This window comes from Notamacropus eugenii, chromosome 4 (assembly GCF_028372415.1).
Source record: "Notamacropus eugenii isolate mMacEug1 chromosome 4, mMacEug1.pri_v2, whole genome shotgun sequence".
NCBI lineage: Eukaryota > Metazoa > Chordata > Mammalia > Diprotodontia > Macropodidae > Notamacropus > Notamacropus eugenii.
This window is the reverse complement of record NC_092875.1, coordinates 418,228,007-418,254,747: the sequence shown is the minus strand read 5'-3', so window position 1 is coordinate 418,254,747 and position 26,741 is coordinate 418,228,007. Positions and strand designations below refer to the sequence as shown.

General features: G+C 36.4%; 1 protein-coding gene across 1 annotated transcript in view; it reads right to left on the bottom strand.

Annotated features, from left to right (window-relative positions):
- OXCT1 (3-oxoacid CoA-transferase 1) overlaps nucleotides 1–26,741 on the bottom strand; it is a 174,835-nt gene that overhangs the window by 42,645 nt on the left and 105,449 nt on the right. The window contains exons 12-13 of the mRNA XM_072605736.1: nucleotides 25,838–25,910; nucleotides 24,895–24,970 (exon numbers count right to left, since the gene is read on the bottom strand). Coding sequence (XP_072461837.1) covers nucleotides 24,895–24,970; nucleotides 25,838–25,910 — 149 coding nt within the window. The remainder of the gene's footprint in view (nucleotides 1–24,894; nucleotides 24,971–25,837; nucleotides 25,911–26,741) is intronic.

Sequence of the window (26,741 nt, the reverse complement as noted above, 5' to 3'; positions counted from 1 at the left end):
TCTGTACTTTATTTTTCTTGGATTTTTTTCCTGTGTTTTCTTTCACAACTTGACTTACATGGAAATATGTTTTGCATGACTGTATATCTATAACCTATATCAAAATTGCTTGCCTTCTCAATTACAGGGGCAGGGGGAGAAGGTAAGGAGAGAAAGACTTTGGAACTCTAAATTTGAAAAAAAAAAGAATTTCAAAATTGTTTTTACATGTAATTGAGGAGGGGGAATAAAATATTAGCTTAAAAAAAAAGAAATTGTTGGTAACTTTGGAGTGAGAATTTTCAGTGGATTGATAAGGTTGGAAGCCAGGTTACAAAGGGTAGAAAAGTGAGTGAATGAGAAGAGAGGAAGCGGATGCAGCAGGAAGGGTAGAAAGTTTTTGCGGACAGTTTGACTGAGAAAGGGAGGAGAGATGTAGGACAAGAGCTTGAAGGAATAGTAGGATTTAGTGAAAGCTTTTTTTTTTTTTTTTAAGATGGAGACTTGGACATATTTGAAAATGTTAGGGAAGGAGCCAGTAGATGGAGATTGAGGATAAGAAAGGGGAAAGTAGGGTTGATAATTGAGTCGGGAGTAGAGAATCTCTTGGAGATTGCTAGAGGAGTTGGGAGCAAATACACATTTAGAGGGTTGACCTAGGCAAGAAGAAGAGCCACCTCATTGTTACAGACTGAAGGAAAGCAAGAGAGTGGAAAATAAGGTCAAAGGGTTTTGAAATGAAGAGAATGGGAAAAGAAAGAGTTCATGTCGAATGCCCTCAATTTTCTCGCTAAAATAAGAGTTTTTTAAAATAAATTTAAATAAGTTTCTTTAAAAATCTAAATATGTGCAAATATAAGTTCAGAGATTAAACATCATAGGATGAATGAATGAAAAAGTGTTTATTAAGCAGCTACTAAGTGCTTAACTACACTGTGTTATATTCTGGGATTACAAATGGAAAAGTAAGACAGTTCCTGCTGTCAAGGAGCTCATTTTCTAATAGGAGTAGACAACTCATATGAGAAAGGGTCATTTTCAAGATGGACGATGGTCCTTAGGGTATAACTGCAGTACAAGATGGTATTGGATAGGAATGATAATGTCTAATCATATAGTATTTAAATAATATAATCTTTTTGAAAAGATTTTATAAATAGATTGTAACAGGTCATCTTTCTAGCTCATTTTCTTTCTAGCATTTTCAATACTTCATATCTTTGTGATCCTTCTGAAAGGGAAGAGTTCACTATGACAAGAACAACTATTTGTCATCTCTTCATTGTGCCGGCTTTAGTCAATTCCAAAGTTAAAGGCAAATAATGCAAGAAACATACATATACATATATAGTTATATAAATATTTAAATGTATATATATATATATATATACATATATATATAACACACACACACACATATGTGGGATTATAAAAGAAGATCACATTAGAGTCACAATGGCCTCATCATCCTTAAGTGATAACCAATGTTTCTCTATTATAAGCTTATTTTCGTAAGTATACTTTCTCTTCTGCTTGATACATTTTAAATAAATAACAGTAAGTCCTTTTGTGTGACTTTGAGGGTTTTTTGGTGCACGAACTATTTCTGTCTTGGTTTATGCTTCTGCTCTCATCTACAGAGGTCTTCCATGCTTTTTTCACCTCCTCACTCACCTCCTTTTTCACCTGATCATTCTTAACTGACTACTGATCTTGGTTCAGTTAATTAGCATCAGCACTATAAAAGAAATTAAAAGAAAGCAACAAGGCAAATTGTTGCTAAAAACTTCAAGTCAAAATAAAATCTTTTAATTGCTTTTTTTTAAAAAAGGGTTAACTTCTCAAATTCTAAACATGGCTCCTATTAAGATTTTAACAGGTTTAGCAACAGAGAGACTAAATACTGAGGAATATGGATGGTTTACAAATCAACTTTAGAATATAATGAATTTCTGATGACTTTAAAATGAGCATAGAGATAATGAATATCAATTTCCAAATTCTTTTGCTTCCAAAAATGAATTGGCTCAAGGCTTCTGGTTTACAAAAATGTCTATAAGACATCCTAATGCTACTTTGTATTAAAAAAAAAAAAGTCTTATGAGGAATCATATCATTAAAAATGAAGAACTGGAAATAAAAGATACATAAAGCATGACTCGTCAGTAAACGTGTAGTAAAATGGCTCAGTGAGCATTCCTAAATATGAGAGGGAGAGGGAGAGAAATTTCCACTATATTCAGTTTGTGAATTTTTTCTTGTTCCCAAGTGTTCTGTTCTCTTTCTCTCTTCCCTATGCCCTTTCTTATTTCTCTATTTGAGAAGTCCTATCTGATCCAAAAGAAACTTGCTAAGGATTCCTTTTATAAACCTGTGATTTCACTGGTCTAAGGTAGCACTTCTTTCACTGGGTGGTGACCTAATATTCAGTGTCGTAACTGAATGTGGGAGTCAAGAAGAATTTGGCAACAGTAAAAGGTTTCTGAACTCACAATGACCAAAAATTAATTCAAAATCAAACAAGTAATGAATCCCAGGTGCTTCCGGCAGTGCTGGCCCACGCTGCATCATGCAGCTTCACTGCAGCCTTGGTTCTGAACACAGCCTTGATAATTATAAAATCAAAATATCAATCAATTCTGAAAAATGTTGAAGATGCTCTACATCCTGAAGTATCAAATATTCTGGCAAGATTTAATTCCTTATGTAAAAGTAAGCAAGCACATCCATTTCAGTATGCAAATTTGCTTTCATCTTTAATAGATTAAGAATTGTTTTAAAATAAATTTCTTTATGATTTATTATCAGTAAATGTTTGATTTGTATACTTAGTTTATATATCTATGTATCTGAGGTCATGTATAAGTTTCTCAGGAGCAAAAGGCTCGCAGGCGAAAAAAGGAACTCCCTGTCAGGAAATTCCATCAATTCAGGTGAGCATTTACCAATTCTTAAGAGAGCCACCTGGAGCACGGAGAGGCTAACTAACTTTGCCTGGGTCACCTGGCCAGTAGATGTTAACTCAGAACTTAAACCCAGGTCTTCCTTACTCTGAAGTCAGCTACCTATCCACTATTCCCTGCTAAAGAAAAGCCTTTTACAAATTTACATATGTAAAATTACATGACAAATCTTTCCAGTGGAAAAAAAAAAGGGCAGATTTTAACCACAATTTTTTTGAGAGGAGGGTGATTAGTAAAATGTAAGGTAAATTGTGAACTTAGCATAGGTTATATCAAAAGTCTTCATGATCTACTCTCATTCTAGAATGCTATAAAACTGACTGCTCTGAATTTCACTTTTCCTTTTCTTTGCTTACCAAATGAGCACTATAAGGGGGAGGAGGAGCGGGGGAAAGGGATAGATAGCTTGAGGAATAAGGCAGTTATAAGAATTTTTCTATTTTATAAAATGAATAATAATTGTAACCTAGTGCTACCTTCCTATGTCTTGAATATGGAGCATTTTAACTGCTGGATCACAATAAGGTTAGAATTGTGGCTCAGCAGTTTATTTGTGATTTAATGACTTGGATAGCAAGGTTAATGATTCCCACTTTGCCTTCCTTCCCTCTCACTCTTGTATCCTAACTGCCAACACTAAAACTAATCCATCAAAAATCATGTGTCCCATGAGAGGACAAGACTCCTCAGGTATCTCTGGCCTCAGATTCTGAGCCCTGAGGACATGTTAGAGGCCTTTGTTCATGGATGAGCAGAGAAGGCAAACAAAAAAATTCTCTTGTCATTTTTGAAAATAATGAGAATAAATCACTTGAAGTAATATGTTAAAATATAGAACATACAGCCCCATGTTTTTTGTCCTCATTGATGTGACTGAGTCTCAGTCAACAACTGAGTGGACAGAATTCCTTTACTTCTCTACTTATTTTTTTAAACTTCTGTTAAAACTTTGTACAAAACACATGGTAAAGAAGAGCCTCCAAATACTTCTACTCTAGTGACTCAACAACTGAATTACTGTCATCTATTGTGTATTTACTGAATGTCTATTACATATAAACTACTGTCAGAGATCATGAATAAACTGAATATAGAAATTAATAAAACCCTGAACCTCTTACGCCTAAGATTTCACAATGTTTAGAAAAAGTCCATTTTCCCTTTGTGGGGAGTCAAGAACTCCTGTGCTCTTATTATCTCCCTAGTACCATGATTTACAAGTAATTCCCGTTTCTCATAATCGCTTAATAGTCGCTGCCATATACCAGATTGTTTGCTAAATGTGTGCCTATCCTGGATCCAGGCAGCTGACTTGAAAATGAATATTTACTTTCTCTGAAAACTGCCTACAATGGTAGCTATTTTATGATTAGAAATCCTAAGGATTAAGGATCAGCACCCAGTGTAAGTGCAAATGAGCATCACTTCCCTATTCAATCTGAAATCCCATAGATAGTAGAAGAAGAAATCCAAACGTCACCTCCTCCAATCAGATCTTAATTCTGTAACCAGCATCCATGCACTTTGTTCTGGTTGATATACAAATGAGACCCAAGTAAAAGGCTTGGTCTATCTCTTGATGGACCAATTAATTTCAATGGAGAGCAACTCTGGTCTATGGCCATGTATTGCACTCCTCCCTTATTCCCCATCTCTCCTCCTTTTCCCTTGGTTATTTCCACAAATTCGGACATATCACTAGTCAGGAAGAGGGACTGGGTAAGTAGAAATGAATGGTTTAGGTTTACATGTCTGGAGGGTGCACATGAAATGCAAATGGTGGATCCACAGCTCTATCTTCATGCATGAGTAATAGAGTCCCTCGCAGAATAAGTTCAAATATTTGTTAAATGAATCACATCCAAATCTAAAGAGGTTCTGTAGTCTCTAAGCCTAAATGGCATCTTGGTTGTCAATGAGTAGTTTAGGTGACTCACAGAATCAGGCACCAATGAGACTGGGCTTCTACTCTTACTGCTGGATTAATAAAAAGTTCATCAGCAGAAAATCTTCTTGTGTCCTGTGACTTTTGGTTGTGCTCTACATTTGCATCAGAGAAATCTGAATGTTCCTAGATTCTACACATTATTCCACAGGAATGGAAATAAACATCCAGTAACCTGGAAGTCAGCCAGATTTTTGCTTCTGCTATTAAAACTTCCAAATGAATGTCTCTCAGGAAAGAACTCAGCCCCCAACCCGGATGAAAATGGGATTTTCTGCCTTAGAATGGGGGTTGATGTTTTTAAAGTACAAATTGATTAATTAGATTTTCAGAAAGGAATGCAGTACAAGGGCACCTAGATAATACACAAATTGGATCAAGCAGCGCAGTTAAAGATTCTCAGCTGAAAGTTACTTTCTGCCTAAGTGAACTCCCAGAGCTGTTAAATAACTGAAAGAAAAATATTTTAACAAGGAAGAAGCAGTTCACACTTGCTACCTATGAAAAACTTATAATTTATTGGCCTAAACTCTGGGGCAGCCCCAAAACAAAACATCACGATGATAGGTAGACTGAAAACAGAAGGTGGCAATTAATTGCTTTAGTACACATGAATATTTACTCATATAGAGAGAGCAACTTATTCATCTACACAGAAAATGGAATTACTGTAGTTTTCTAGAAGGAAAAAAAAGTCCTGCTCTCCTTTTTTTCTGATCCCTCAAATGAGGTAGGGGATTGAGAGGTGCAAATAGGATACATCCAGCTAAAAATAAATTGGTTAGGAGTCAACACCTTCGCTAACTCTCATCCCTCTCCTTCTTTCATAACCCCTTTCCAGCCCTCTGCCTTGACTGCAGAGTTCCAAATAGTATAATTATGGAATTATTGCAATTACATCTCCATCTCTGACAGCTACACTCAATTTTGCATGCAGAGATGGGAACTGAAAGAACATTATTAAAAAATACCACAAATCACTGGGGTTATTTTTCTTTCCTCAACCAAGGGGGTAAAAGGGAATAATGCAGCAGCCATTAGAAAAAAAAATCTTGGGCTCATTTTGGGTTCCAAATGAAGTTAATATGTAACTTGGGTAAGGTATTTAAGTAACTTCTACTTTATTTATATACACCTGAGGTTTGCTTTCAGACTCAATTTAACAATTTAACCAGCTTAAAGCCTCCCACGCCTCCCACAGGGAGAGACCAGTCTCCAGGGATTTCGCAGCATCCTTCCAGGGCAGGTTTTATAGCCACATAAGCTGGAGCAAATGATTGTGCTCACCCAATTGTTCATGTAAAAGGCACCTGATAACAAAGTCAAATAAAATCAAATAAGACTGTTCCATGCCAGCCACAACTCTTTTCTCTCTCTCTCTAAATATAAATAACCACCCACCCCCCTCAAGCAACTTTTGCTTTATTAGGAGTCTGGAGATATGTTTCTTCTGAAGTGGGGTCTTTAACAAGTTTTTTTGTTAGGAATCTCAGAATCAGGAGCTTTGTTAATGACTGGGACTGGTCCTCACCGCTGTACCTAGAAAGGAATGTGCACTTTTAGCTAAATCAGTGTATGTGTGCGCGCGATTGTCCGTCTTTGCCAAAGAAGACCATGACATCAGAGGAATGATGACACAACTTGGCACTTGACTTTGTTTTGAGTGAGGGAGGCTGCTCAGGTCACCAGCCTTGCTTCTCCTCCAGAGCCATCTGGATCCAGTGACCAGATAACCCCAAATGCCTCACCCTGGGTCATCTCCAGTCATCCTGATGGGTTAAATCAGCATAGTAGAACGCAATGAGCACTGGTTCTGGAGCCAGAGGACCTGGATTCAGATCATTACTCTTGATGCTCACTGTCTATGTGACTCTGGGGCAAGTCGCTTAATTAGTTTCCTCACCTATAACATGAGAAAGTAGACTTGATGGCTTTGAAGGCTCCTTTTCTTCCAGATTGTCCTTCACTTCCCAATCTATGTTCTCTTTTGTTTCTTTGGTGGCAGAGCCAATTCGTTTTTATATCCTGCCCCTTATTTTTGCTGTGCTGGCCATAAATTCTGCTCTCATAATTCCCATTTCTCTTTTGAGCCACTGAGAAATGATGCATTATGGTTTCATGTTCTTCTCACATTCCACAGGGTCCTCTGACTCATCAAGGATTGGATCATTTTCCTTTATTTTGCAGTATTTATTCACAGATACCTGAACTAGATCTGGAGGCCATATTTCCTTCTGCAGTTACTATTTTTCTTGTGGATTTATCAGGTTACGTTTAAGATCTTTGAGTTTTTTTTTCCTGAGATCTCTGTTACTCTCAATCCCCCTACCCTCTCTATTTTCCTAATCACTCACTTCTTGACTCCCTCTCCTCTGATTATAGTGTCCTTGAAAGCCGGATAGCCCCTTTGACCCAGCAATATTACTTCTAGGGCTGTATCCCAAAGAGATTGTAACAATGGGGGGACCCACATGTACAAAAATATTTATAACAGCTCTTTTTGTGGTGGTCAAGAACCAGAAGGGAATGGTTGAAAAAGCTGTGGTATATGAATGTAATGGAATATTATTGTGCTATAATAAATGACGAGCAGGTGGACTTCAGAAAAACCTGGGAAGACTTATATGAACCGATACTGAGTGAAGTGAGCAGGACCAGGAGAACATTGTACACAGTAACACCTACATCATGTGACTGACTTTGATCTTCTCAGCAACACAAGGATCTAAGACAACTCCAAAAAACTCATGATGGAAAATGCCATCCACATCCAGAGAAAGAACTGTGGAGTCTGAATGCAAATCGTAGCATACTATTTCCTCATTTTTTGTTTTATCTTGTCTTTTTTCTTTCTTGTGGATTTTTCCATTCATTCTAATTTTTCTGTACAACATGACTAAAGTAAAAATATGTTTAATAAGAATGCATATGTAAAGCCTATATCAGATTGCATGCTGTCTTGGGGATGGGGGAGGGAGGTGGAGAAAACTTAAAACTTATGGAAGTGAATGCTGAAAACTACAAATAAATAAATTTTTATAAAAAGCATCATATGTTAGGCAGTTCATGGTTCACCAGTTTAGGTCTCTGTTTAGGTGATCAGAACTAGCTCCAGGTCAGTGCTGCGCTCTTTTCCTTAGTTTTGGTGGAATGTTGCACAGACCTTAACATGTGCAGTATGCTGTATTGATGACCCACCTTGCTCTCTCTGTTCCTCAGGTCTCTGGCTCAGCACTGGTAGTTCAGAGTTTTGCAGCAGTGGTGCTTCTGGGTTGCAGCCCCTGGTAGACTTTTATTTCTGAAGGGCTATGGCTTCAAGTTGGCTGTCATGGCCCAAGAAAATTTCTGCAATCTGGAATCGGAGTTCCCACAGGATCCAAAAGAAGGAGGGGGGACCAAGATGTAGGTGTTGGTTTTGTTATAAGTCTGTCTTCTGTCCTTGGGTCTGCTAATGAAGTCTTGCTGCCAGTAGCAGCATGGGAGATGAGGGAGGGAGTTCTGAGTGAGTTTAGAATCAGTAAATATCAGTTCATGGTTTTTATTTTAAAACTTCTTTTGAATTCTGGGTATCCTGGACCACAGAGATAGCTAAAGTTGCTTTATCTCTGCTGCATTTCTATTTTAGAGAGAGAATTTTAAGAGGTCATAGAGATCATAAAAAAATGTCTAATCTACTATCTTATTACCCATTTGACCCATTATGATGGACTTTGCATCCAAACAGAGGATTTTCTATTAGATCTTAGAAGTCACAGGGAGTCCTTGGAGTTTACTGAAGCTGGGGAGAGTCGGGGAGGTATGTGTGTGATATAGTCAGACCTGCACTTTAGAGAGATTACTTTGACAACCGAGTGGAAGATAAATTGGAGTAGTGAGAGACATGTGACAAGGAGATCAATGGTAAGCTATTTCAGCATTCTATGTTTGAGGTGATGAGACCCTGAATCATGGTGGTATCAGTGTCAGAGGAGAGAAAAAGCAATATAGGAAGTGTTAAAAAGATGAGATCAACGGACCTTGTATGACAGATCAAGTATTGGGGGGAGGGAAGGAAGAGTTAATAGAATAAGGTGAAGATGATACCCCAGTTATGAGCCAGAGTAACTGGGATGAGGATGGTGCCCTCAGATACCCGTGAATTACTCTCAGACTTACTACGCCATGCATGCACATTTCTAGTTAGTCAGGTACCTAGGGTTGGACTTAGATTAGTTGAGAAGAGTTGTAGATCTCATATGTAGAATTAATTCTAGGGTACTGTAAACCTTCAGTTCAAAAGCTTACTCACAGGCAATCTCAACCTACCTCCCACGGCCCCTTGGGGCAGCTAGAGGTCTACTCTCCTATTTAGAAGATGGCAGAATCACAGATCTAGAAAGGGCCTCAGAGAAAATCATTTGATTAAATGAAAAGAGGCAAGAGGGCAAAATAACGAGAAGGGTATGTGGCATATCAGGTTAATTCCATATTCTCTGGCTTAAAAGACAGTAGACCCTCCAGATGCCTGAATGAAATAGAGAGCCCTCTGAGGTTCCTCTTTCTCCCCTTTTTCTGGTACACTGGCTTTATCTTAGACTTCATCTCTGCCTTCAGGAAACCATGAGTATTTGGCCTCTCCTACTTGTTGCTTATATTACATGGACATAATTAACCTTTGCCTATAACAGATGATATTTGTAGACATGCCACATCATACATTAGAATATAAGCTGAGCAAGGCGAAGAAGCCACATCTAATCAAAATTTTCTATCTTCAGTGCCTAGCACAGAGAAATCAATTCATGAATTCCAGTGAATGACTCACAGACCCATCTGCTCACAGGAGCTCCTTTTTGTTCCCCATGGCTGCCCATAGAATTTCCCTTCCCTTCCCTTCCCTTCCCACTCCCTTTTCCTTCATGGTGCCTGACCGCCACTCACTCCCACTTATCTAATTCCTTTGCTTCTCACCTAGCCTCACTTGATCTGGAGTCAGTTCTCCATGGACTTTGCAGTAACAAAACTGGTTCTAGTGGGAGGAGGAAAAAAACAAAGAAAGGTAAGCCTCCCATGCAGCATCAGCAACATTCCCCAGACCTCAACTCGGTGTCTGAAAAACCACTCAGAACTGTATTTGTTCCCTACCCCAGAGCCTGAGATAAAATTACCCAATATTTGCATCTGGATTTCTCTTAAAATGTAAATTGAAGCCAGAACCAGGCAGCTTACTTGATTCCTTTGTGTATCCAAAGACATCTAGCCTCTGTCTTTCCCTGTGGAGTAATAGATGGAGGAAAAACACATACCATTTTGTATTGTTGTTTACTGAAAACCCTTTAAAAACCTCAAGAGGGCTGTGTGCTTACTTCAAGGACAAGAAGCTAGGAGAAAAATTAGGAAACTTGATCTTTTTTCTCAGTGAGGTAGGAAAACAAGAAACACTAGTCAGAAGCAGCAGGTGATGGAAAAGGAAGAAGGCACAATCATTCCCTAGGCAGGAGTGGGAAACCTGTGGCCTTGAGGCAACATGTGACCTTCTATGTCCTGGGGGGCAGCCTTTTGACTGAATTCAAGTTTTACAGAACAAATCCTTTTATTAAGGAGATTTGTTCTGTTAAGTTTGAATTCAGTCAAAAGGCCACACTTGAGGACCTAGAGGACCACATGTGGCCCTGAGGTTGAAGGTTCCCTACCCCTGCCCTAAGGCTCCACCAGGGGAAAAAAAAAGTAGCTAGCCTTTACATTGTGTTTTAAGGCTTGCAAAGTGCTTTAAATATACTCTCTCATTTGATCCTCCCAAGAACCTTGTGAGGTAGGAGATGTTATCATACCCGAGATAAGCAGGAACCTGCTAGATTATTCCAGACCTCAGATGGTCACAATGAAGGAAAAGCCAGGGAGCAACATATACTTTTGGAAGGCAGCTGGGTGTCATAGTGGATAGAGGGCTGGGTGCAAAGTTGGGAAAACCTGAGTTCAAAACTGGCTTTGGGCATTTACTGTCTGTGTGAAGCTGGGGGCAAGTCCCTTATCCTGTTTATCTCAGTTTCCTCCTCTGTAAAATGGGGATCATAGTAGCACCTACCTCCCAGGGTTGTTGTAAAGATCAAATAAGATAATAATTGCAAAGAGCTTAGCAGAGTGTGTGGCACATAGCTAGCATCATATAAATGTTAGCTGTGTTGAAAGATTCAAAAGATGATTAGTGTTTCTATGAGTTAAAACATAACCTATGTGACAATCCATACAACAGAGTACAAGGAAGGCCCCTAGGCATGAAACTCCTAGGGTGCATTTATGAGGGGGATACAGATAAGAATTATAATGCGTAGGCAGACAGGAACAGCTTCTGATCTGCATTGTTAGAAGGAATATCCACATTTATGAGATGACATAGTCCAACAGGAATAACATCCAAGATAGTTTTGTAAACAAAACCTCCACCCACAATTTGGTACTGAAAGAGTTAAACCCTCAGTTACCTAGAAACCTCAGTGATTTAAGAATGATTTCTTTCCCCAAGGGTTCTGGATTGCCAAGGTTTCACCATACAGGCTATGAGTATGTTCTATATGTTTCCCCAAATTTAACTAATCATCTAATTAGCCATGAGTATTCATTTCAAATTCCAAAAGAATGCTAATTTACAATTTACACCATTTGCAAGGTAACACATTATCTTTATATAGCAGAGAAACATATCAGTTTAAAGAAAAGCCATTTTGTTCCCTCTAGCTCAAGCTTTAGATTAGAAAGATTATTTTTTAATCAAAATGGTACAGGACTTGCTCCTGTAGTGTTATATCAAAAGGAAGGCAAACAGAGATTGGCCTTTAGATTGCTATCAGTGAGGAGCTGGTAACTCTCTATAAGCCTGTTGTTCAAAAGGCTCCACAAAATGTGATTTGGCCATTACAAGCAGATTGATGGCAGCTGGGTGGTTCTGAATTTCTTTTAGACATCATCAGAGATCTGTTTTTCAAGCACTGATTGGACCCTGTTCCTCTGCAGAAATGAACAAGGACAGGCAGATCGAGATGTACCAGCACAACCAATTGAGCTTGGTCAGTGAATAAACAACATCCAAGAAAAAGAGATTCTGGGGAGTTGTGTTCTTTTCGTGTTCTAATAAAGACACTTTGCCACTGAAATTACTATCAATCCAGTGAGCCCAGCCTGGAGTCATAATAGCTATCCTTGTATTTTTGGATATATACACATACACAGACACGCAGACTAAAAACTCCTAAGAGCACAGATTAAGAGCCAGAAGACCCTGCAGAGGTTACCTAATCTGACCCCGTCATTTTACAAAGAAAGAAACTGAGACCTTGGGCAAGTCACCTTTCTGAGTCACAGGTTCCTCTTTTGCAAATTTAGAAGACTGGGCAAGATAGCTCTTTCAGCTCCAAATCCACATGCCTACCTGATAGAAAAACACTTATTTTAAAGGAGATATTATTTTATATTTACCAGATTGGCTAAAATAATTGAAGGGGAAAATGAAAAATGTTGGAGGGGATGTGGAAAAATTGGGATACTAATTAATTGTTGATGGGAATTGTGAACTGATCCAATCATTTTGGAGAACAATCTGGAAATATGCCTAAAGAGTTATTAAACTGCCTTTACCTTTTGACTTTAGCAATACCACCACTAGGTCCATTTCCAAAGATGATTAGGGAAAAAGGAAAAGAAACTATATGTTCTAAAATGTTTATAGCAACTCTCTTTGTGGTGGTAAAGAATTGGAAATTGCAGGGATGTCCATCAGTTGGGGAATGGCTGAAGAAGATGGGGTAGATGACTGTGATGAAATATTACTGTGCTTTAAGAAATGATGACTCAAGAATCTTAGAAAAAAACATGGAAAGACTTGCAAAAAATAATGAAGGGTGAAATGAGCGGAATCAAGAAACATTGTATACAGTATTCTTTTAGAATGACTGCGAGATGTTATTTTGATTATTATAAGTATCAAAATTAACTATAAAGGACATATGAAGGAAGACACTATGCACCCAGAGAAAGAACTAGATTAATTTTACATATGTGTGTGTGTGTGTATGTACACGAAGATGCACACACACACACACACACACACACACACTTATTTGTGTCTACTAGTGACCATCTCTAGGGCAGGAGAGGAGAAAGGAAGAAAAAAATTTACATGTTAACTTTGTTGCATATTTTAAAGGAATAAGAAGTTATACATAGTATATTTCTTGTTTCATGTGCAATCATATTTTTTCAAAATTATACTATGTTTCAGAAATGCTTGTTTTTATTCCATAAAAGAAAAATAAAATAAATAGAAAAGACTTATCTTTATAGATGAATCCTTTGTTATAAATATAACTCCTTACCTGTGCTTTCATTATATGGATGATTTTCTAACCTATGTTCCTCCTTACTTAGATCCTCAAAGGGATTCGTGGGGGAGAAGCATCTCATTAACTACCTATTGGCAAGAATTATTATCCTGCTTTTAAAAACAGGAAACACAAAACAATAAAAAGTTAAGTAAAATGCATAGGAATAAATGGATTCTATCTCAACTTCTGATGAAGGGTAATTGAATCCCCAGGAAAGAAAACCTATTTACTCTTATTTTTAGACACAATGGCAACAAACTTGGTTATCATGCTTCCTAGTCCAGACAAGACAGAAAGTATAAATTAGAAACAGAGGAGAGGACAAAGGAGACATGTCAGCCTTAAAGACAACAATAAATAACTTGATTATGAAAACAAGTAAGATGACAGAATAAGTATAAAAAGCAGACACAAATTTAGAAAATCACAAGTATCTGGGGCCATTTAGTGTAAAGGCAAGCAGATCAGCACACCTAAATTGTCTTTGAGGATATCACATTACAAAATAGCACAATAATTAATAATTAAGTGATAATCCTGATTAATCAAGAAAAAAGGTAATAATTTTTATCATATTTAATATACCAGAGAGAGACAGAGTTAAGATCGCATAAAAAACTATTATAGTAACAGGGATGCTCAAAATACAAATCCAAAAGAAGACAATGACTGCAAACTATCTACAAGCAAAACCACAAAGAAAAAAGGCAGTTTGGACATAAATTCAATCAGAATTTCTGAACTAGCTAAAGCAAGACTTAAAAAGAGAGCAAAAATGATTTTTAAAACTAATTAAGGTAGAGGTGAAAAAGAAACAGCAATGAGGGCTATGGAGTAAACATATAAAAAGAAAATTAATAGCTTAGAGCAAAAAGTACCCTCCCCCCCAAAAAAAACCCTCAAAAACTCTTACTCAGGAAAACAACTCCCTGAAATTTAGAAGGGACCAAATAGAAGCTAATGACTTCATGAGACATCAAGAATATCACAAATAAAGTCAAAAGGCTGAAAAAAAATAGAAGAGAATGTGAAGTATCTCATAGTAAAAAGAATTGACCTGGAAAATAAAGCAAAGAGAAGTAATTAAAGAATCATTGGACTCTCTGAAAGCCATGACCAAAAACAAAACAAAACATTTCAAATTTTAAAGAGGTAGAGAACATTAATAAATAAAGAGATCGTAAAGGGTCTTGTCAATTAAGAGGTACTAGAGCTCTGCTTCAAACAGAAATGGGAATTTTAAGACATGGGAGTCAGAAAGGAAGGCAGTCCAAGTGTGGGGGAAGAGCCAGTGTAAAGTTAGGGAAGCCATTTTCAAGTACATTCATAATTATACTTCAAACATTGATTCTTCATCTGACAACACAGAAAGAGAAATGACTGTCCCCTAGATTTTAAGATATTTAAAACACTATTTCTTCACGATCATTTCCTAGGAAAACATAAGCTATTACCTGCATATTAAAGAAGGAGCATAGCATATGTAGTCAATATGAGTGCTAGCCTTGAGGGCAGCTTGGTGGTGCAGTGAGTGCACCGACCATGGAGTCAGGAAGATCTGAGTCCAAATCCAGTCTCAGATACTTGACACACTAGCTGTGTGATTTTGGACAAGTTACTTAACCCCAATTGCCTTGCTTTCCCCCCTCCAAAAAAAAAAAAAAAAAAAAGGAATGCTAGCCTTAAAGTCAGGAAGATCTGAGTTAAAATTTTGCCTAAGATACCCATGCTGAGTGATTACAGGCAAGTCACTTAATCTCTATTTCCTCAACTGTAAAACAAGATATTTCCTGAATTGTTGTAAAACTCAACAAGATAATTTATGTAAAATACTTTGCAAACTTAAAAATGCTATATGCTAGTTATCATTTAATCATCATAATTCTAAAACAACTATATAATTAATAATTAGTGTTGTTAAGAAATTAATACATGCCAGCTTTCATACAGTATGTGAAAGTAAGGAGTAAAGTTTTGGCCTATCGAAAGTACCAAAGTCAATAATTTTATCAAATGTTTTCCCAAGATTCATTTGCTCTTAGCTGCAGGGCATCTTCATCATTCCTCCAAATGGTTTATTTGATGTTAAACCATATCAGAAGTCTCAGTATTTATGATATTACCATTAATGAGTTTCCTGGAGGTCCCATTCATCATTGTTAATGCTTCCCCTTTCTCTAAGTAAGCCGTTTAATAGCAAGAAGCTGTTTCATCTATACAAAAACATCATTAGGCAGAGGGATTATATTTATAGTATACATTAAAATTTCTCTCTCTCTTTTGAGGAAAAAATATAGGAACTCATCTCCAAACTCACTCAACTGGATAGTAATATTACAAAGCACTTCAAGATAGTCCACTCTAGAGATAGATGTCTTATTGGTTTGTTGTTGTTGAGTTATTTTTCAGTTCTGTCTGACTGTCCATGGCAACATTTGGGATTTCCTTGGCAAAGATACTGGGTTGGTTTACCATTTCCTTCTCCAGCTCATTTTACAGATGGGGAACTAGAGGAAACAGAGTTAAGTGACTTACCTAGGGTTACACAGCTAGTAAGTGTCTGAGGTCAGATTTGAACTCAGGAAGATGAGTCATAACAATACATAAACATACAGAATACATATAAGTACCAGAACATATGTGTATGTGTGTATGATATTCTGGCACTTCTATTTGGAATATATACTCCTGTATTTTACCTTATTTTCACAAAAGTTAACCTGACAGAATTGTTCAGAGGTTTGGCATCAGTACCCCACCCCCCAATTTTCGGCTTCCAGTCTGAGTATAGTAAAAGGATTTAGCAAGCATGTTAGTTCCCATAGTTAAGCAGGAATTCCCTAGTTCCTCGAAAGGAAGGAACATAGAAAAGGCAGATATAAGAATCAAGACGGCACAACACAGTGGTCCCTATGAGCTATATCAAAGGAGAGGCAAGTACTTGACCCATCTACAGGTTTTTACCCTCCTTCCCCTTAACACCAATGCAGAATCAAGACATGGCCCAATGATGTCTAGTCCTATCTGCTCTTTCTACCTCTCTGTTTTCTTTTCTGTACTATCTTTCCCTTATTCTGTGGTTTCCAGTTCCAATTAGAGAGCCTGAGCGCTTCAGAAAAATGGTGCCATTAAGAAAGCTCTAGTCTACCCTTCATTCACACAGGTCAGCATATGTCATCAATATGAGGTCTTTGATTGGGAATGAATGAGACTAGAAATCCTTCAACCTCAAAGGCAGAGTTTAAAGTAGATAGAGAGATTTAGAGGAATATTTCTTTCTCTCTTTTTCATTGGCATAAAAACTGACATCCTGGCATCTCTCATGAACACCACCAAACGTCACCCACATCAGCATGCACCTTTTTATATTTCTATGAGTTTTATCATCTGAATTATAATTTGAACTAAATAACTGCATTTTTATCAGCTTCACAGGCTTGTTGTGAGGATCCGTGTTTGCTTGGCTGCTTTTAACTGGAGGTCTTTTTCCACTTCCTGGATGAAAGGTATAATGTACATGTAAAAAGAACTAATAGGCTTGGAATTTAGCTCTGGACTTTAAACCTTAAATCACTATTTAGAATAAAAAACACGATCTTCCCAAAATGGAGAATTTTCCTTATAAAATGAACATAGCACATTCACTAGGAGTGAATTATAAAATTAATCATTAGTTTTCAACATAATGTTTTTCTGACAGTCAAAGATAGTGGTATTTTTGGATAGCCAAATATAGTATCCAAGTACAGTGCAATAATAGCATATGTTCCTAACTACATCCTAAATTCTTAAATCACTAATAGGAGGGTAAAAAAAAAATCTATAACCATTTTTCAAATCAATTCTAGGGAATGGGCAGTTTGACTCTGCTCAGAGGAACTTTGGAGATGATAAATGTGCCCTTACCATTAATTGCAACAAAGAAACTAAGACCCATATCAATGACTAAGTCCAGTCTTCTCTTCTTGAAATAGCCTGGGTTGGTCAATCTATATTTATCCATGGCTCTTCCCACCTTTATCCAGGTGAGCTGAGAAAGAAAAGAACCTGGACAGAACACTCCAGCAATAAGTGACCAGAAATAGGCTTTCTCGTTTTTTTGCCAGGAGCTCTGTGCTGAGGCGATGTAGAGCTAGAGTGTGGAAAGGTGACAAGCTCCACAGTACAGCTACCAGCTAAAATATCCTCTTCAGATGGGGAGAAGACCACCATTCAAAAGGCATGTGTCTCCTTAGCCACAACTTTTTGTGCAAATATTCACCCTAAATGATGCCCTTTTCAAATTATAAAGACACAGGATGGGGGGAGATCATCTGTACAAAATCAAAGAGGACAAGAATTATACAGGATTAGAAGGGCGTGGATGGATTGTGGCCTGTACTAATGGAGCCACATGAATGAAATCCTAGAATCACTGAGACAAAGGAAAGATATGATTAATTCAATATTAAAGTGGATCTATGACTTCTTCAACACATTTTCTCAATCCAAAATGCAACCTCCCCATACCTGTCCACTCCTCTTATTCTGACTTCCCATAAGTTTGCCACAAGAGTTTCCCTCAATGTGCTAGCCACATTCTTCACTTTTCTTCATGTAGCAAAGCTAACAATGGGGCATCTGAATTGTTTATCGGTTATCCTTTGCTCTTGCCACATGGCAAATCCATCTTCTTTTTCTAATCATACACTTCTTTGCTAATGGACTAACAGGTGGCATCTCAAGAATTTAAAAGGCAAGTCACACAAAATAGGAGAAAGAGTAGAAAGAAGCAAACAGGGCACTGCTCTTGCATCCATTTTGAAATGACCTTCAAAACACCATCATGATTTAACACACAAATAGTAATTCCAACTTACCCTTTTCTGCTTCCTTCTCCCTATACATTGTAAGCAAAGTAGATCAGAGCTGACAAAAACATAACCCGCTGGCTTCATATGGCCTACAACACTCCCAGGTGTGGCTCCATCCAGATTAAAACGTAATTGAGAAATATGTAAACAAAATATATAAAATTACAGTAAAACATACTACAATATTTTAAAAATTAAGTCAATATGTAGACTACAGCAATCTAGATGTTTGGACTCCTGGTGCCCATTTCTATTGGAGTTTGACACGACTGGAGAAACACCAATCTCCTCTATACAGAGGAATTAAATTCAGTGAATATTTCTAGAACAAGGGAACATCACTTTATGGCCTGAGCACTAGACATCAGGAAGACCTGGTTCATATCCTACCTATGACACATGCTGTTGACTCTGGGAACCGTCTTAAACTTCTAGGTCACGGAGCAGATGCAAATCTATACTGACAGAGGGAGTATACTTATTGGGGGGTTCCTACAACAATTAAATCACAGGTCAAGTCCAAATATACTATCAAGTAAAATATATATTTACAGACCTTCCTTGGATTGCTGAGTATCATAGAAGGCATATATGGCACCTAGGTAGTAGAACAGATAGAGTGGGGGACTTGGAGTCAGGAAGACCTGAGTTCAGATCTGGCCTTAGACACTTAACTTACCTGAGACCCTTGGACAAGTCCCTTCATATCTGTTTGCCTCAGTTTCCTCATGTGTAAAATGGGGGTAATAACTGTACCTGCTTCACAGGGTTGTTGTGAGGATCAAATGAGATATAATTATAAAAGTGCTTAGCACAGTTCCTGGCACAGAGTTGGTGCTACAGAAAGGTTAGCTATTAGCATTAGGCAGTATTCTATCTATATACACATCCCCACCACCTCTGTCTGTCTTGCTAATCTATACACACTCTGTGATGAGCATGTTAATACTCTGCTGAACATATCATCATATTATTAGTCTGAATTTAGGTGTGTATTTGCTGAAAAAGTTGCAACTAGGAAGTAATTTCTCTTATCCCTACAACTACAGGGAATAAGAGTTCAGCAACCCCTTAACAGTGTCCCAAAGACTCCATGCACATAGTGTAAATTTTGATAACCTCCTATTACTTTCAGATTCACAAAGAAAGAAGAGAAAACTGAAAGAACAGTAGGACACTAGCAGACATCCTTGTTTTCATACTTTGAGAATACTTTATTTCAGTCTTTTCTATGTAGGAAACCAAACTATGCTCACATACACTCAGCATTTCCAATGGGCTGCTACAACATAACATGGTCTCAGTAAACAGATGCTACGGCTGATCACACACATCTGTTTCCCTTTCACATGTAATCATCCACAGCAGCTGTTCACCAAAAATAGGAACTAGCCATGTATTTTGGAACAGTTCTGAATGTGGATTGAAGGGACTCACAAGAGAAATTATATTTGATTGGGATTACGGTGCTCTCTGTCTACCCTAAGGCTTCTCCCAGCTCTACCATCATCACAGTAAGTATGCAACAAGAAAAGAACTGCTTAATCTAGCTTTCCCATTACGTATGCTCAAGGCAAAACCATTCAAATAAACAATACAATAGCAAAAAACCAAGAGGTATATTTGCATCAGTACCTGAATACTAAAAAACTGATGAAGGCAGAGATGGATAGTGTCCCAAATCCCCACTCTACTTGCTTTGAAGGCTTAAGGTAATGAAGATAACTCTGACTATGCCACCAAACAGACAAACTGAAGATCTGTACAACACAGAAAGTTATTAAACTCAATGAAACATAAAGCCAAATGAAAAACATTGCAATAAGGATGAACTCTAAGCTTGACTGCTAGCTCCTGCAATGAAAAAATGTCTATGATTTTTATAACTCAGCATAAATTTTCTGACCAAGTACACGACTTAGTAAAACTGTCTACTAAGAAGGATATTTTCTAGTTTCTTCATAATAAGCAAAGGCAAGGCCTTTATTTTCAGATTCAATTTAATTGAACAGTTAACATTATATGCTGCTTTAAGGTTTGGGAAAGCACTTTGTATATGCTACTTCATTTTACCTCAGATTAATTTCTGGAAGATATGTTGTCAATTTAGGTTATATATTTTGTGCTGACCATTGCTACAAGTAGCCAGTGTGGACCAGCAGGATTTGTTTTTTTAAAAGTTTTCATTGATGTTTTCTGTTTTTCACATCATAGTTTTCCCCAGCCAGTATCATAAAATCACCCAGAAACTTCATTTAGAAATTATAAGATTCCTTATAATGACAAATGACATACCCATCTATGGTCAAATAACTAATTAGTGGTGATACCAGCACTAGAACTTGGGTCTTCCCAACCAACCTTTTCCAGTTTTGCTTCCCATTACTCCCCTTTCATATCCTCAAGTTTTGGACCAATTAGATACACTAATTGCCCTCTTCCCCAAAACTCTACTATCTGCTTCCATGAATTCCCCATGTCTATGATAGGACTCCTTCATCTCTGACTAGAAGGGACAAAACTAGTCTGACCCTTTCCTCAATTAAGAAACTGAAGTTCAGTAAGGATAAGTAACTTGACCATGGTTACATTAAGTATCAGGGGAAGCATTTGAAGCAAAGCCTTTAGTAGGTTCACCTTGATTTTCTTTGGGCCTCTGACATTCACCAGTATTTTTATGCCCAGCAAAGTGTAATTTCATTACTGATATAAAAAACAAATGTTAATACAATCCATAAAATCTTGTAAAGTTTCATCTACATATTTTTAAAAGTTCTAACATGGACTCAATTCAGTTAAAATTCCTTTAACTGAAAGGTAATAATTTTAGGACTTGTTAAGGTTCTTTTTGAAACAAACCAAAAAAAAACTGTAGGCAGTAGCCTTATTAACCAGCATCTCTTGCCCAAATATAATAATAATGGAAGAATAAACCATAAGAAGGTTATATTATAATAATATTATTATATTTTATTATAACAATACATTATAGCAATATTAACATATTGTTAAGTTTTGAAAAATTCTATATAGACTCAGAGGCAGAAAAAGAAAAAGCAATCAAAATGGTGTTTGGTTGTGCCCAATGTGATGACTGTAAGTATGCATTTGGTTTTTTTTGGTCAGAAGTATAACCAGAAAACATTAATATTGGCAACAGCAACATCTTCATATGTAATATGAAGGGTCTATGTAATACATAACATGAATCCTATGCCAGCTGATGTCTCCATTTCCAAAGCTTTTTGAGAGGATTTGCCTCACTATAATACTTAAATAAATGATTCTTAAAAAAATAATAAATTGAATAAGCCATCAGTGAACTTGCTAAGGAAAAATCTCTAAGGGCTAGATGGGTTCACAAGTCAATTCTACCCAACATTTAAAGAAGAATTAATCCCAGTACTATATAAATGATTTGGGGAAATAGGCAAAAAAGAAGTCCTACCAAATTCCAAATTGTGACACAAATACGGTGTTGATACCTAAACCAGGAAAAGCCAAAACAGAGAAAGAAAAGTATAGACCAATTTCTCTAACTAATGCTGATGCAAAATTTTTAATTAGATGCTAGCAAAAAGATTACAGCAATGTATCACAAAGATCATATATAGTGTATATATATCATATATATATACATGTATATATGTATACGTATATATACGTGTGTGTGTGATATATATATATATATATACATAAAACCAGGAGGGTTTTATAACAAAAATGCAGGGCTAGTTCAATATTAGAAAACTATCAGCATAACTGGTCATATCAATAACAAAACTAACAGAAATCATATGATTATCTCAACAGCAGAAAAAGTCTTTGACATAATATAATCTCCATTCCTATTAAAAACACTAGAGAGAGCATAGAAATAAAGGGAATTGTTCTTAAAGTGACAAGTAATATTTACCCAATTTACCAAACATTATCTGTAACAGGGATAGGTTAGAAGCTTTCCTAGTAGGATTAGGGGGGAAGCAAGAATGTCCATTATCACCTCTACTATTCAATGTTATACGAGAAATGTTAACCATAGCAATAAGAGAATAAAAAGAAATTGAAAGAATTAGAATAGGCAATGAGGAAACAAAACTGTCATTCCTTGCAGACAATATGATGGTATACTTAAAGAACACTTAAAGAATCAACTAAAAAAATCACTTGAAATAATGAACAACTTTAGCAAAATTGCAGGATACAAAATAAACCTACATTAATCATCAGCATATCTGTATACTGCCAACAAAGTCCAGTTGTAAGAGAGAGAGAAATTCCATTTAAAATAATTGTAGACAATATAGAATATTTGGGAATCTACCTGCCAAGACAAATCCAAGAACTATGTGAACACAAACTATAAAACACTTTTCACACAAATAAAGACAGATCTAAACAATTGGAAAAATATTAATCACTCATGGGTAGACAGCCAACAAAAATGACGCTTATACCTAATCTATTTATTCAGTGCCATACCATTCAAACTACCAAAAAGTTATTTCATAGAGCTAGAAAAAATAATAAAATTCATCTGGAAGAACAAAAGGTCAAGGATATCTACGAAATCAATGGAAAAAAAAATGTGAAGGAAGGTGTTCTAGCCGTACCAGATCTCAAAATGTATTATAAAGTAGTAATTATCAAAACAACCCAGTACTGGCTAAGAAAGAGAGTGGTGGATCAGTGGAATAGGCTAGGTATACATCACATTATACTAAATGACCACACTAATCTAATATATAATAAATCCAAAGATCCAAGCTTTTGGAACAAAACTGCATTATTTGACAAAAACTGCAAGGAAAACTAAAAAAACAGTATGGCAGAAACTGGGTATAGGCCAACATCTCACACCATATATCAAGATAATGGGTACATAATTTATACATAAAGGGAGATACCATTAGCAAATTAGGAGAGCATGGAACAGTTTACTTGTCAGATCTATGGATAAGGGAAGAATTTAGGACCAGGGAAAATACGGAAAATATTACAATATGTAAAATAAACAACTTTGATTATATGAAATTAAAACATTTTTGCACAAAAAAGCCAATGCAATCAAAATTAAAAAGGAAAGCAGAAAATTAAGAAATCATATTTGCATTTCACAAACATATAGAGAACTGAGTCAAATTTACAAATATACAAGTCATTCCCCAACTGATAAATGGTCAAAGCATATGAACAGGCAGTTTTCAGACAAAGAAACCAAAGCAATCTATAATTATATGAAAAACTGTTCCAAATCACTACTGATTAGAGAAATGAAAATTTAAACAGATTTGAGGTACCACCTCATACCCTTTGATCCACCAATAATATTGCTAGATCTATATCCCAGAGGCATCAAAAGAAAAGAGAAAAGGACTTATTTGTATAAAAAATATTTACAGCAGTTCTTTTTTTGGTGGCCCAGAACTGGAAATCAAGAGGATGACCATCAATCAGGGAATGTCTAAACAAGCTGTGGTATATGATAGCGATGGCATATTATTGTGCTATAAGAAATGACAAGCAGGATAATTTCAGAAAAACCTAGGAAGACTTACAATAACTGATGCAAAGTGAAGTGAGCAGAACCAAGAGAATATTGTACACAGTAAAAGCAATACTGTACGATGAAGAACTGTGAATGATTTAGCTATTCTCAGAAATGCAATGATTCAAGACAATCCCAAAGGATTCATGATTTTTTAAATTTCTTTTCTTCCTTTCTATCTGAATTTTCTTGTACAAAATGACTAATATAGAAATGTTTTACATGATTGCAAATGTATAAACTATATCGGATTGCTTATCATCTTGGGGTGGGTGGGAAGGGAGAGACAGACTTTGGAACTCAAAATTGTAAAAAAAAAAAAAAATGGTTTTAAAAAATTGTTTTAACATGTAATTGGCAAAAAATAAAATAATATTAAAAAGTGGGTTTTCCTTCATGACTAGCCACTGGTAAATAGAAACAGTTTGCAATTCAGAAGTGTTTGAATTTCACAATTTTCTGTATTTCATTGCAAAAAATCATTCATCAGATAGTTATACAACCATGTTTCTGATCAATTCAACAAAAGTTTGTCATGTATTAACTATATGCAGGATACTATGCTAGGCACTAGGATATAAAGACAAAAAGTAATAGAATAATCTCTTGAGGAGTTTACATTCTGCTGACAAAAAGTTATAATTAAATTAACAGTATCTATCAGAAGTATATATAAAATTAATTGTTAATTGTTCCTTCTACCTATGCATTTGTTATGACATTAATAAATGTACGTACTGAATCACAATACTCGACAAATAACTTGATTATAACTGCAAGAAAACACAAAACTTTAGAATAAAATATGGATAGCCTGAGTACATTATATGGATTCATAAAATATTCTGATAATCCAGAAGACCTTCAGTGTTATGCAAATATCCTCTGATGGAGGCTCTACCAAAGGACAAAGGCAACAAACACACAAAATGAGAAGGCATAGGTGTACTGTGAACCAAACTAGGTACCAACATTGGCGAGTTGGAAGGGACCCCAAAGGTAATCTAGTGAGATTCTCATTTTACAGTATTTGAGGAATCTGAGGCCTAGGGAGGATTAAGTAACTTGCAGAGAGTCACAAAGGTATTATATTAAGTGGTAGACCCATGATTTGAAATTAAATGTTCTGATCCTTCATCTCAAAGTCCAGAAAATCTTTTCATGAGACCAAATACAAACCCATCAAACTGTAGGATTCACTGTTCTGATGTAAGTATGGTTAAGAAGTTAAAAAAAAATAGCTACTTACTGGAATCATCCAATTGGCCAGATCTCCAAACTTCGAAACCTGCATTGCTCCCAACATTGTTAAGGTGACATGGCCACTAAGAAAAGAGAAACACATACAATTAATACACGCCACTAAAACCAGTTTCAAGATCTTCATGTCTTTTTTTGACATATATAGAATCACAGCAAGTTGAAGTTGGAATATACATATAATCAAATCCAAGTTGAAGTTGGAATACATATATAATCAAATCCTAAATTATATGTTCCCAGTAGAGAAGCTTTCCATTTTTACTGCACCAGAGTTCTACCAAGAACAATAAGAATGCTGGGGCTGGAAAGAAGCTTAGATACCATCCAATCCAGTCTCTTCATTTTATAAATGAGGAAAGTACTAGAGAGGTAAAATAAATTGCCAAAAGCAATCAAAGTAAAAATTAATAATAGATTTTGTATCTCCGTATCACCAATAAAAATTTAATTCCAAAGATATGTTATTATGTTCCACATATGTGGAGGAATAATATTTAATACCTCTTTAAATGTTAGGTTTTATAACCAGTATTTTCCTGCAAATAAACAAAATAGGTAGGTGCATATGGTTAGCTTCTGAGAGAAAGAATTAGACAAACATGAGGGGACATAAATAGAAAATCTGTTTGAGCATAATCAATTCATATGAAAGAGACTGAAAAAGTGCTCCTTTTCAGTTACAGATACATTTCTATGCAACTCATTCTGGAGTCCTTAGATAAAAAGTAACCTTTTAATTATATGGTAGGCTGAATATTTCAACTCCCAATATTCAATCAAAATTACTTCAGAAGCTATTGTTGAACAAATCCATGATAGTTTTACAGCTGTTAAACATGTATTCTGCTTCTCAGTACGCTAATATACTTAGGGAGTGACTCAGCTCATTCCACCTCATGTGAAACATGAGGGGTTCAGTTATTACATACCCTCTAATCATCGCAAATGATTCGTCACTGGAGAAATACGAAGCCCCTGGAAGAACAGTGACTGTTTCCTTGCCTGAAAAGAAGCAAATATTAGATTTCCTAATAGAGAAACAGTATTCACATTACCAACAGAGGAGAAGAGCTACACAATTTTCACTCCTTTTTCTCAAAAAAGATCATAAGACTGGATTTGCTGAAAATCAAAACCCTGTCCGAATGCCTTTGCTGGCAGTGCCTCATGGAGTGGGGAGCTGAGGATGTTTAGTGGATGAAGCCTGTCACCATCCAATGCCAATTGTCTGTATCATTAGAAAAATGAGGCATGGGAGGTAAAAACATGGATGATATGAACAAAAATTAAAATGGGAAAAAATAGATATTTTTAGAATAAAATTATTGACACAAAGATCTAACTAACGATATAGGAAAGGGTTGCTTATCCAACTACCTAACAATCACATCCCCTTACCCCAGGGATATAATGGTAAATGTTTAACAACTAGGGGAGGCGGGGGGAAGGGAAGGAAATGTAATAAGCATGACCCACTTTTAGGTTTAATTTGAATTATTAACATTTTTTCCTTCACTCTCTTCAGTACAGAAAATCAACAAAACAATAAACCAAAATCTGATTTGTGGCTTGCTGATCGCTTGTGTGTAAATGTTCACATTGTACATTTAATAATTAGCAGGTTGAGATGGTTACATCTCACTGCAGACTAGAGTCCAGGTCTGCTGTTCTAGAGTCCCTTTCCACTAGGCCTTGCTGACTCCCTTGTCCTAATTTCTAGCCTATCCCACTATAAAAACAGCTCCAAAGAGCTTGACCCTCTAGATCAGGAGTGAAGAACCTATAACCTTCTAGGTCCTTGGGTGGGGCCTTTTGACTGAATCCAAGTTTTAC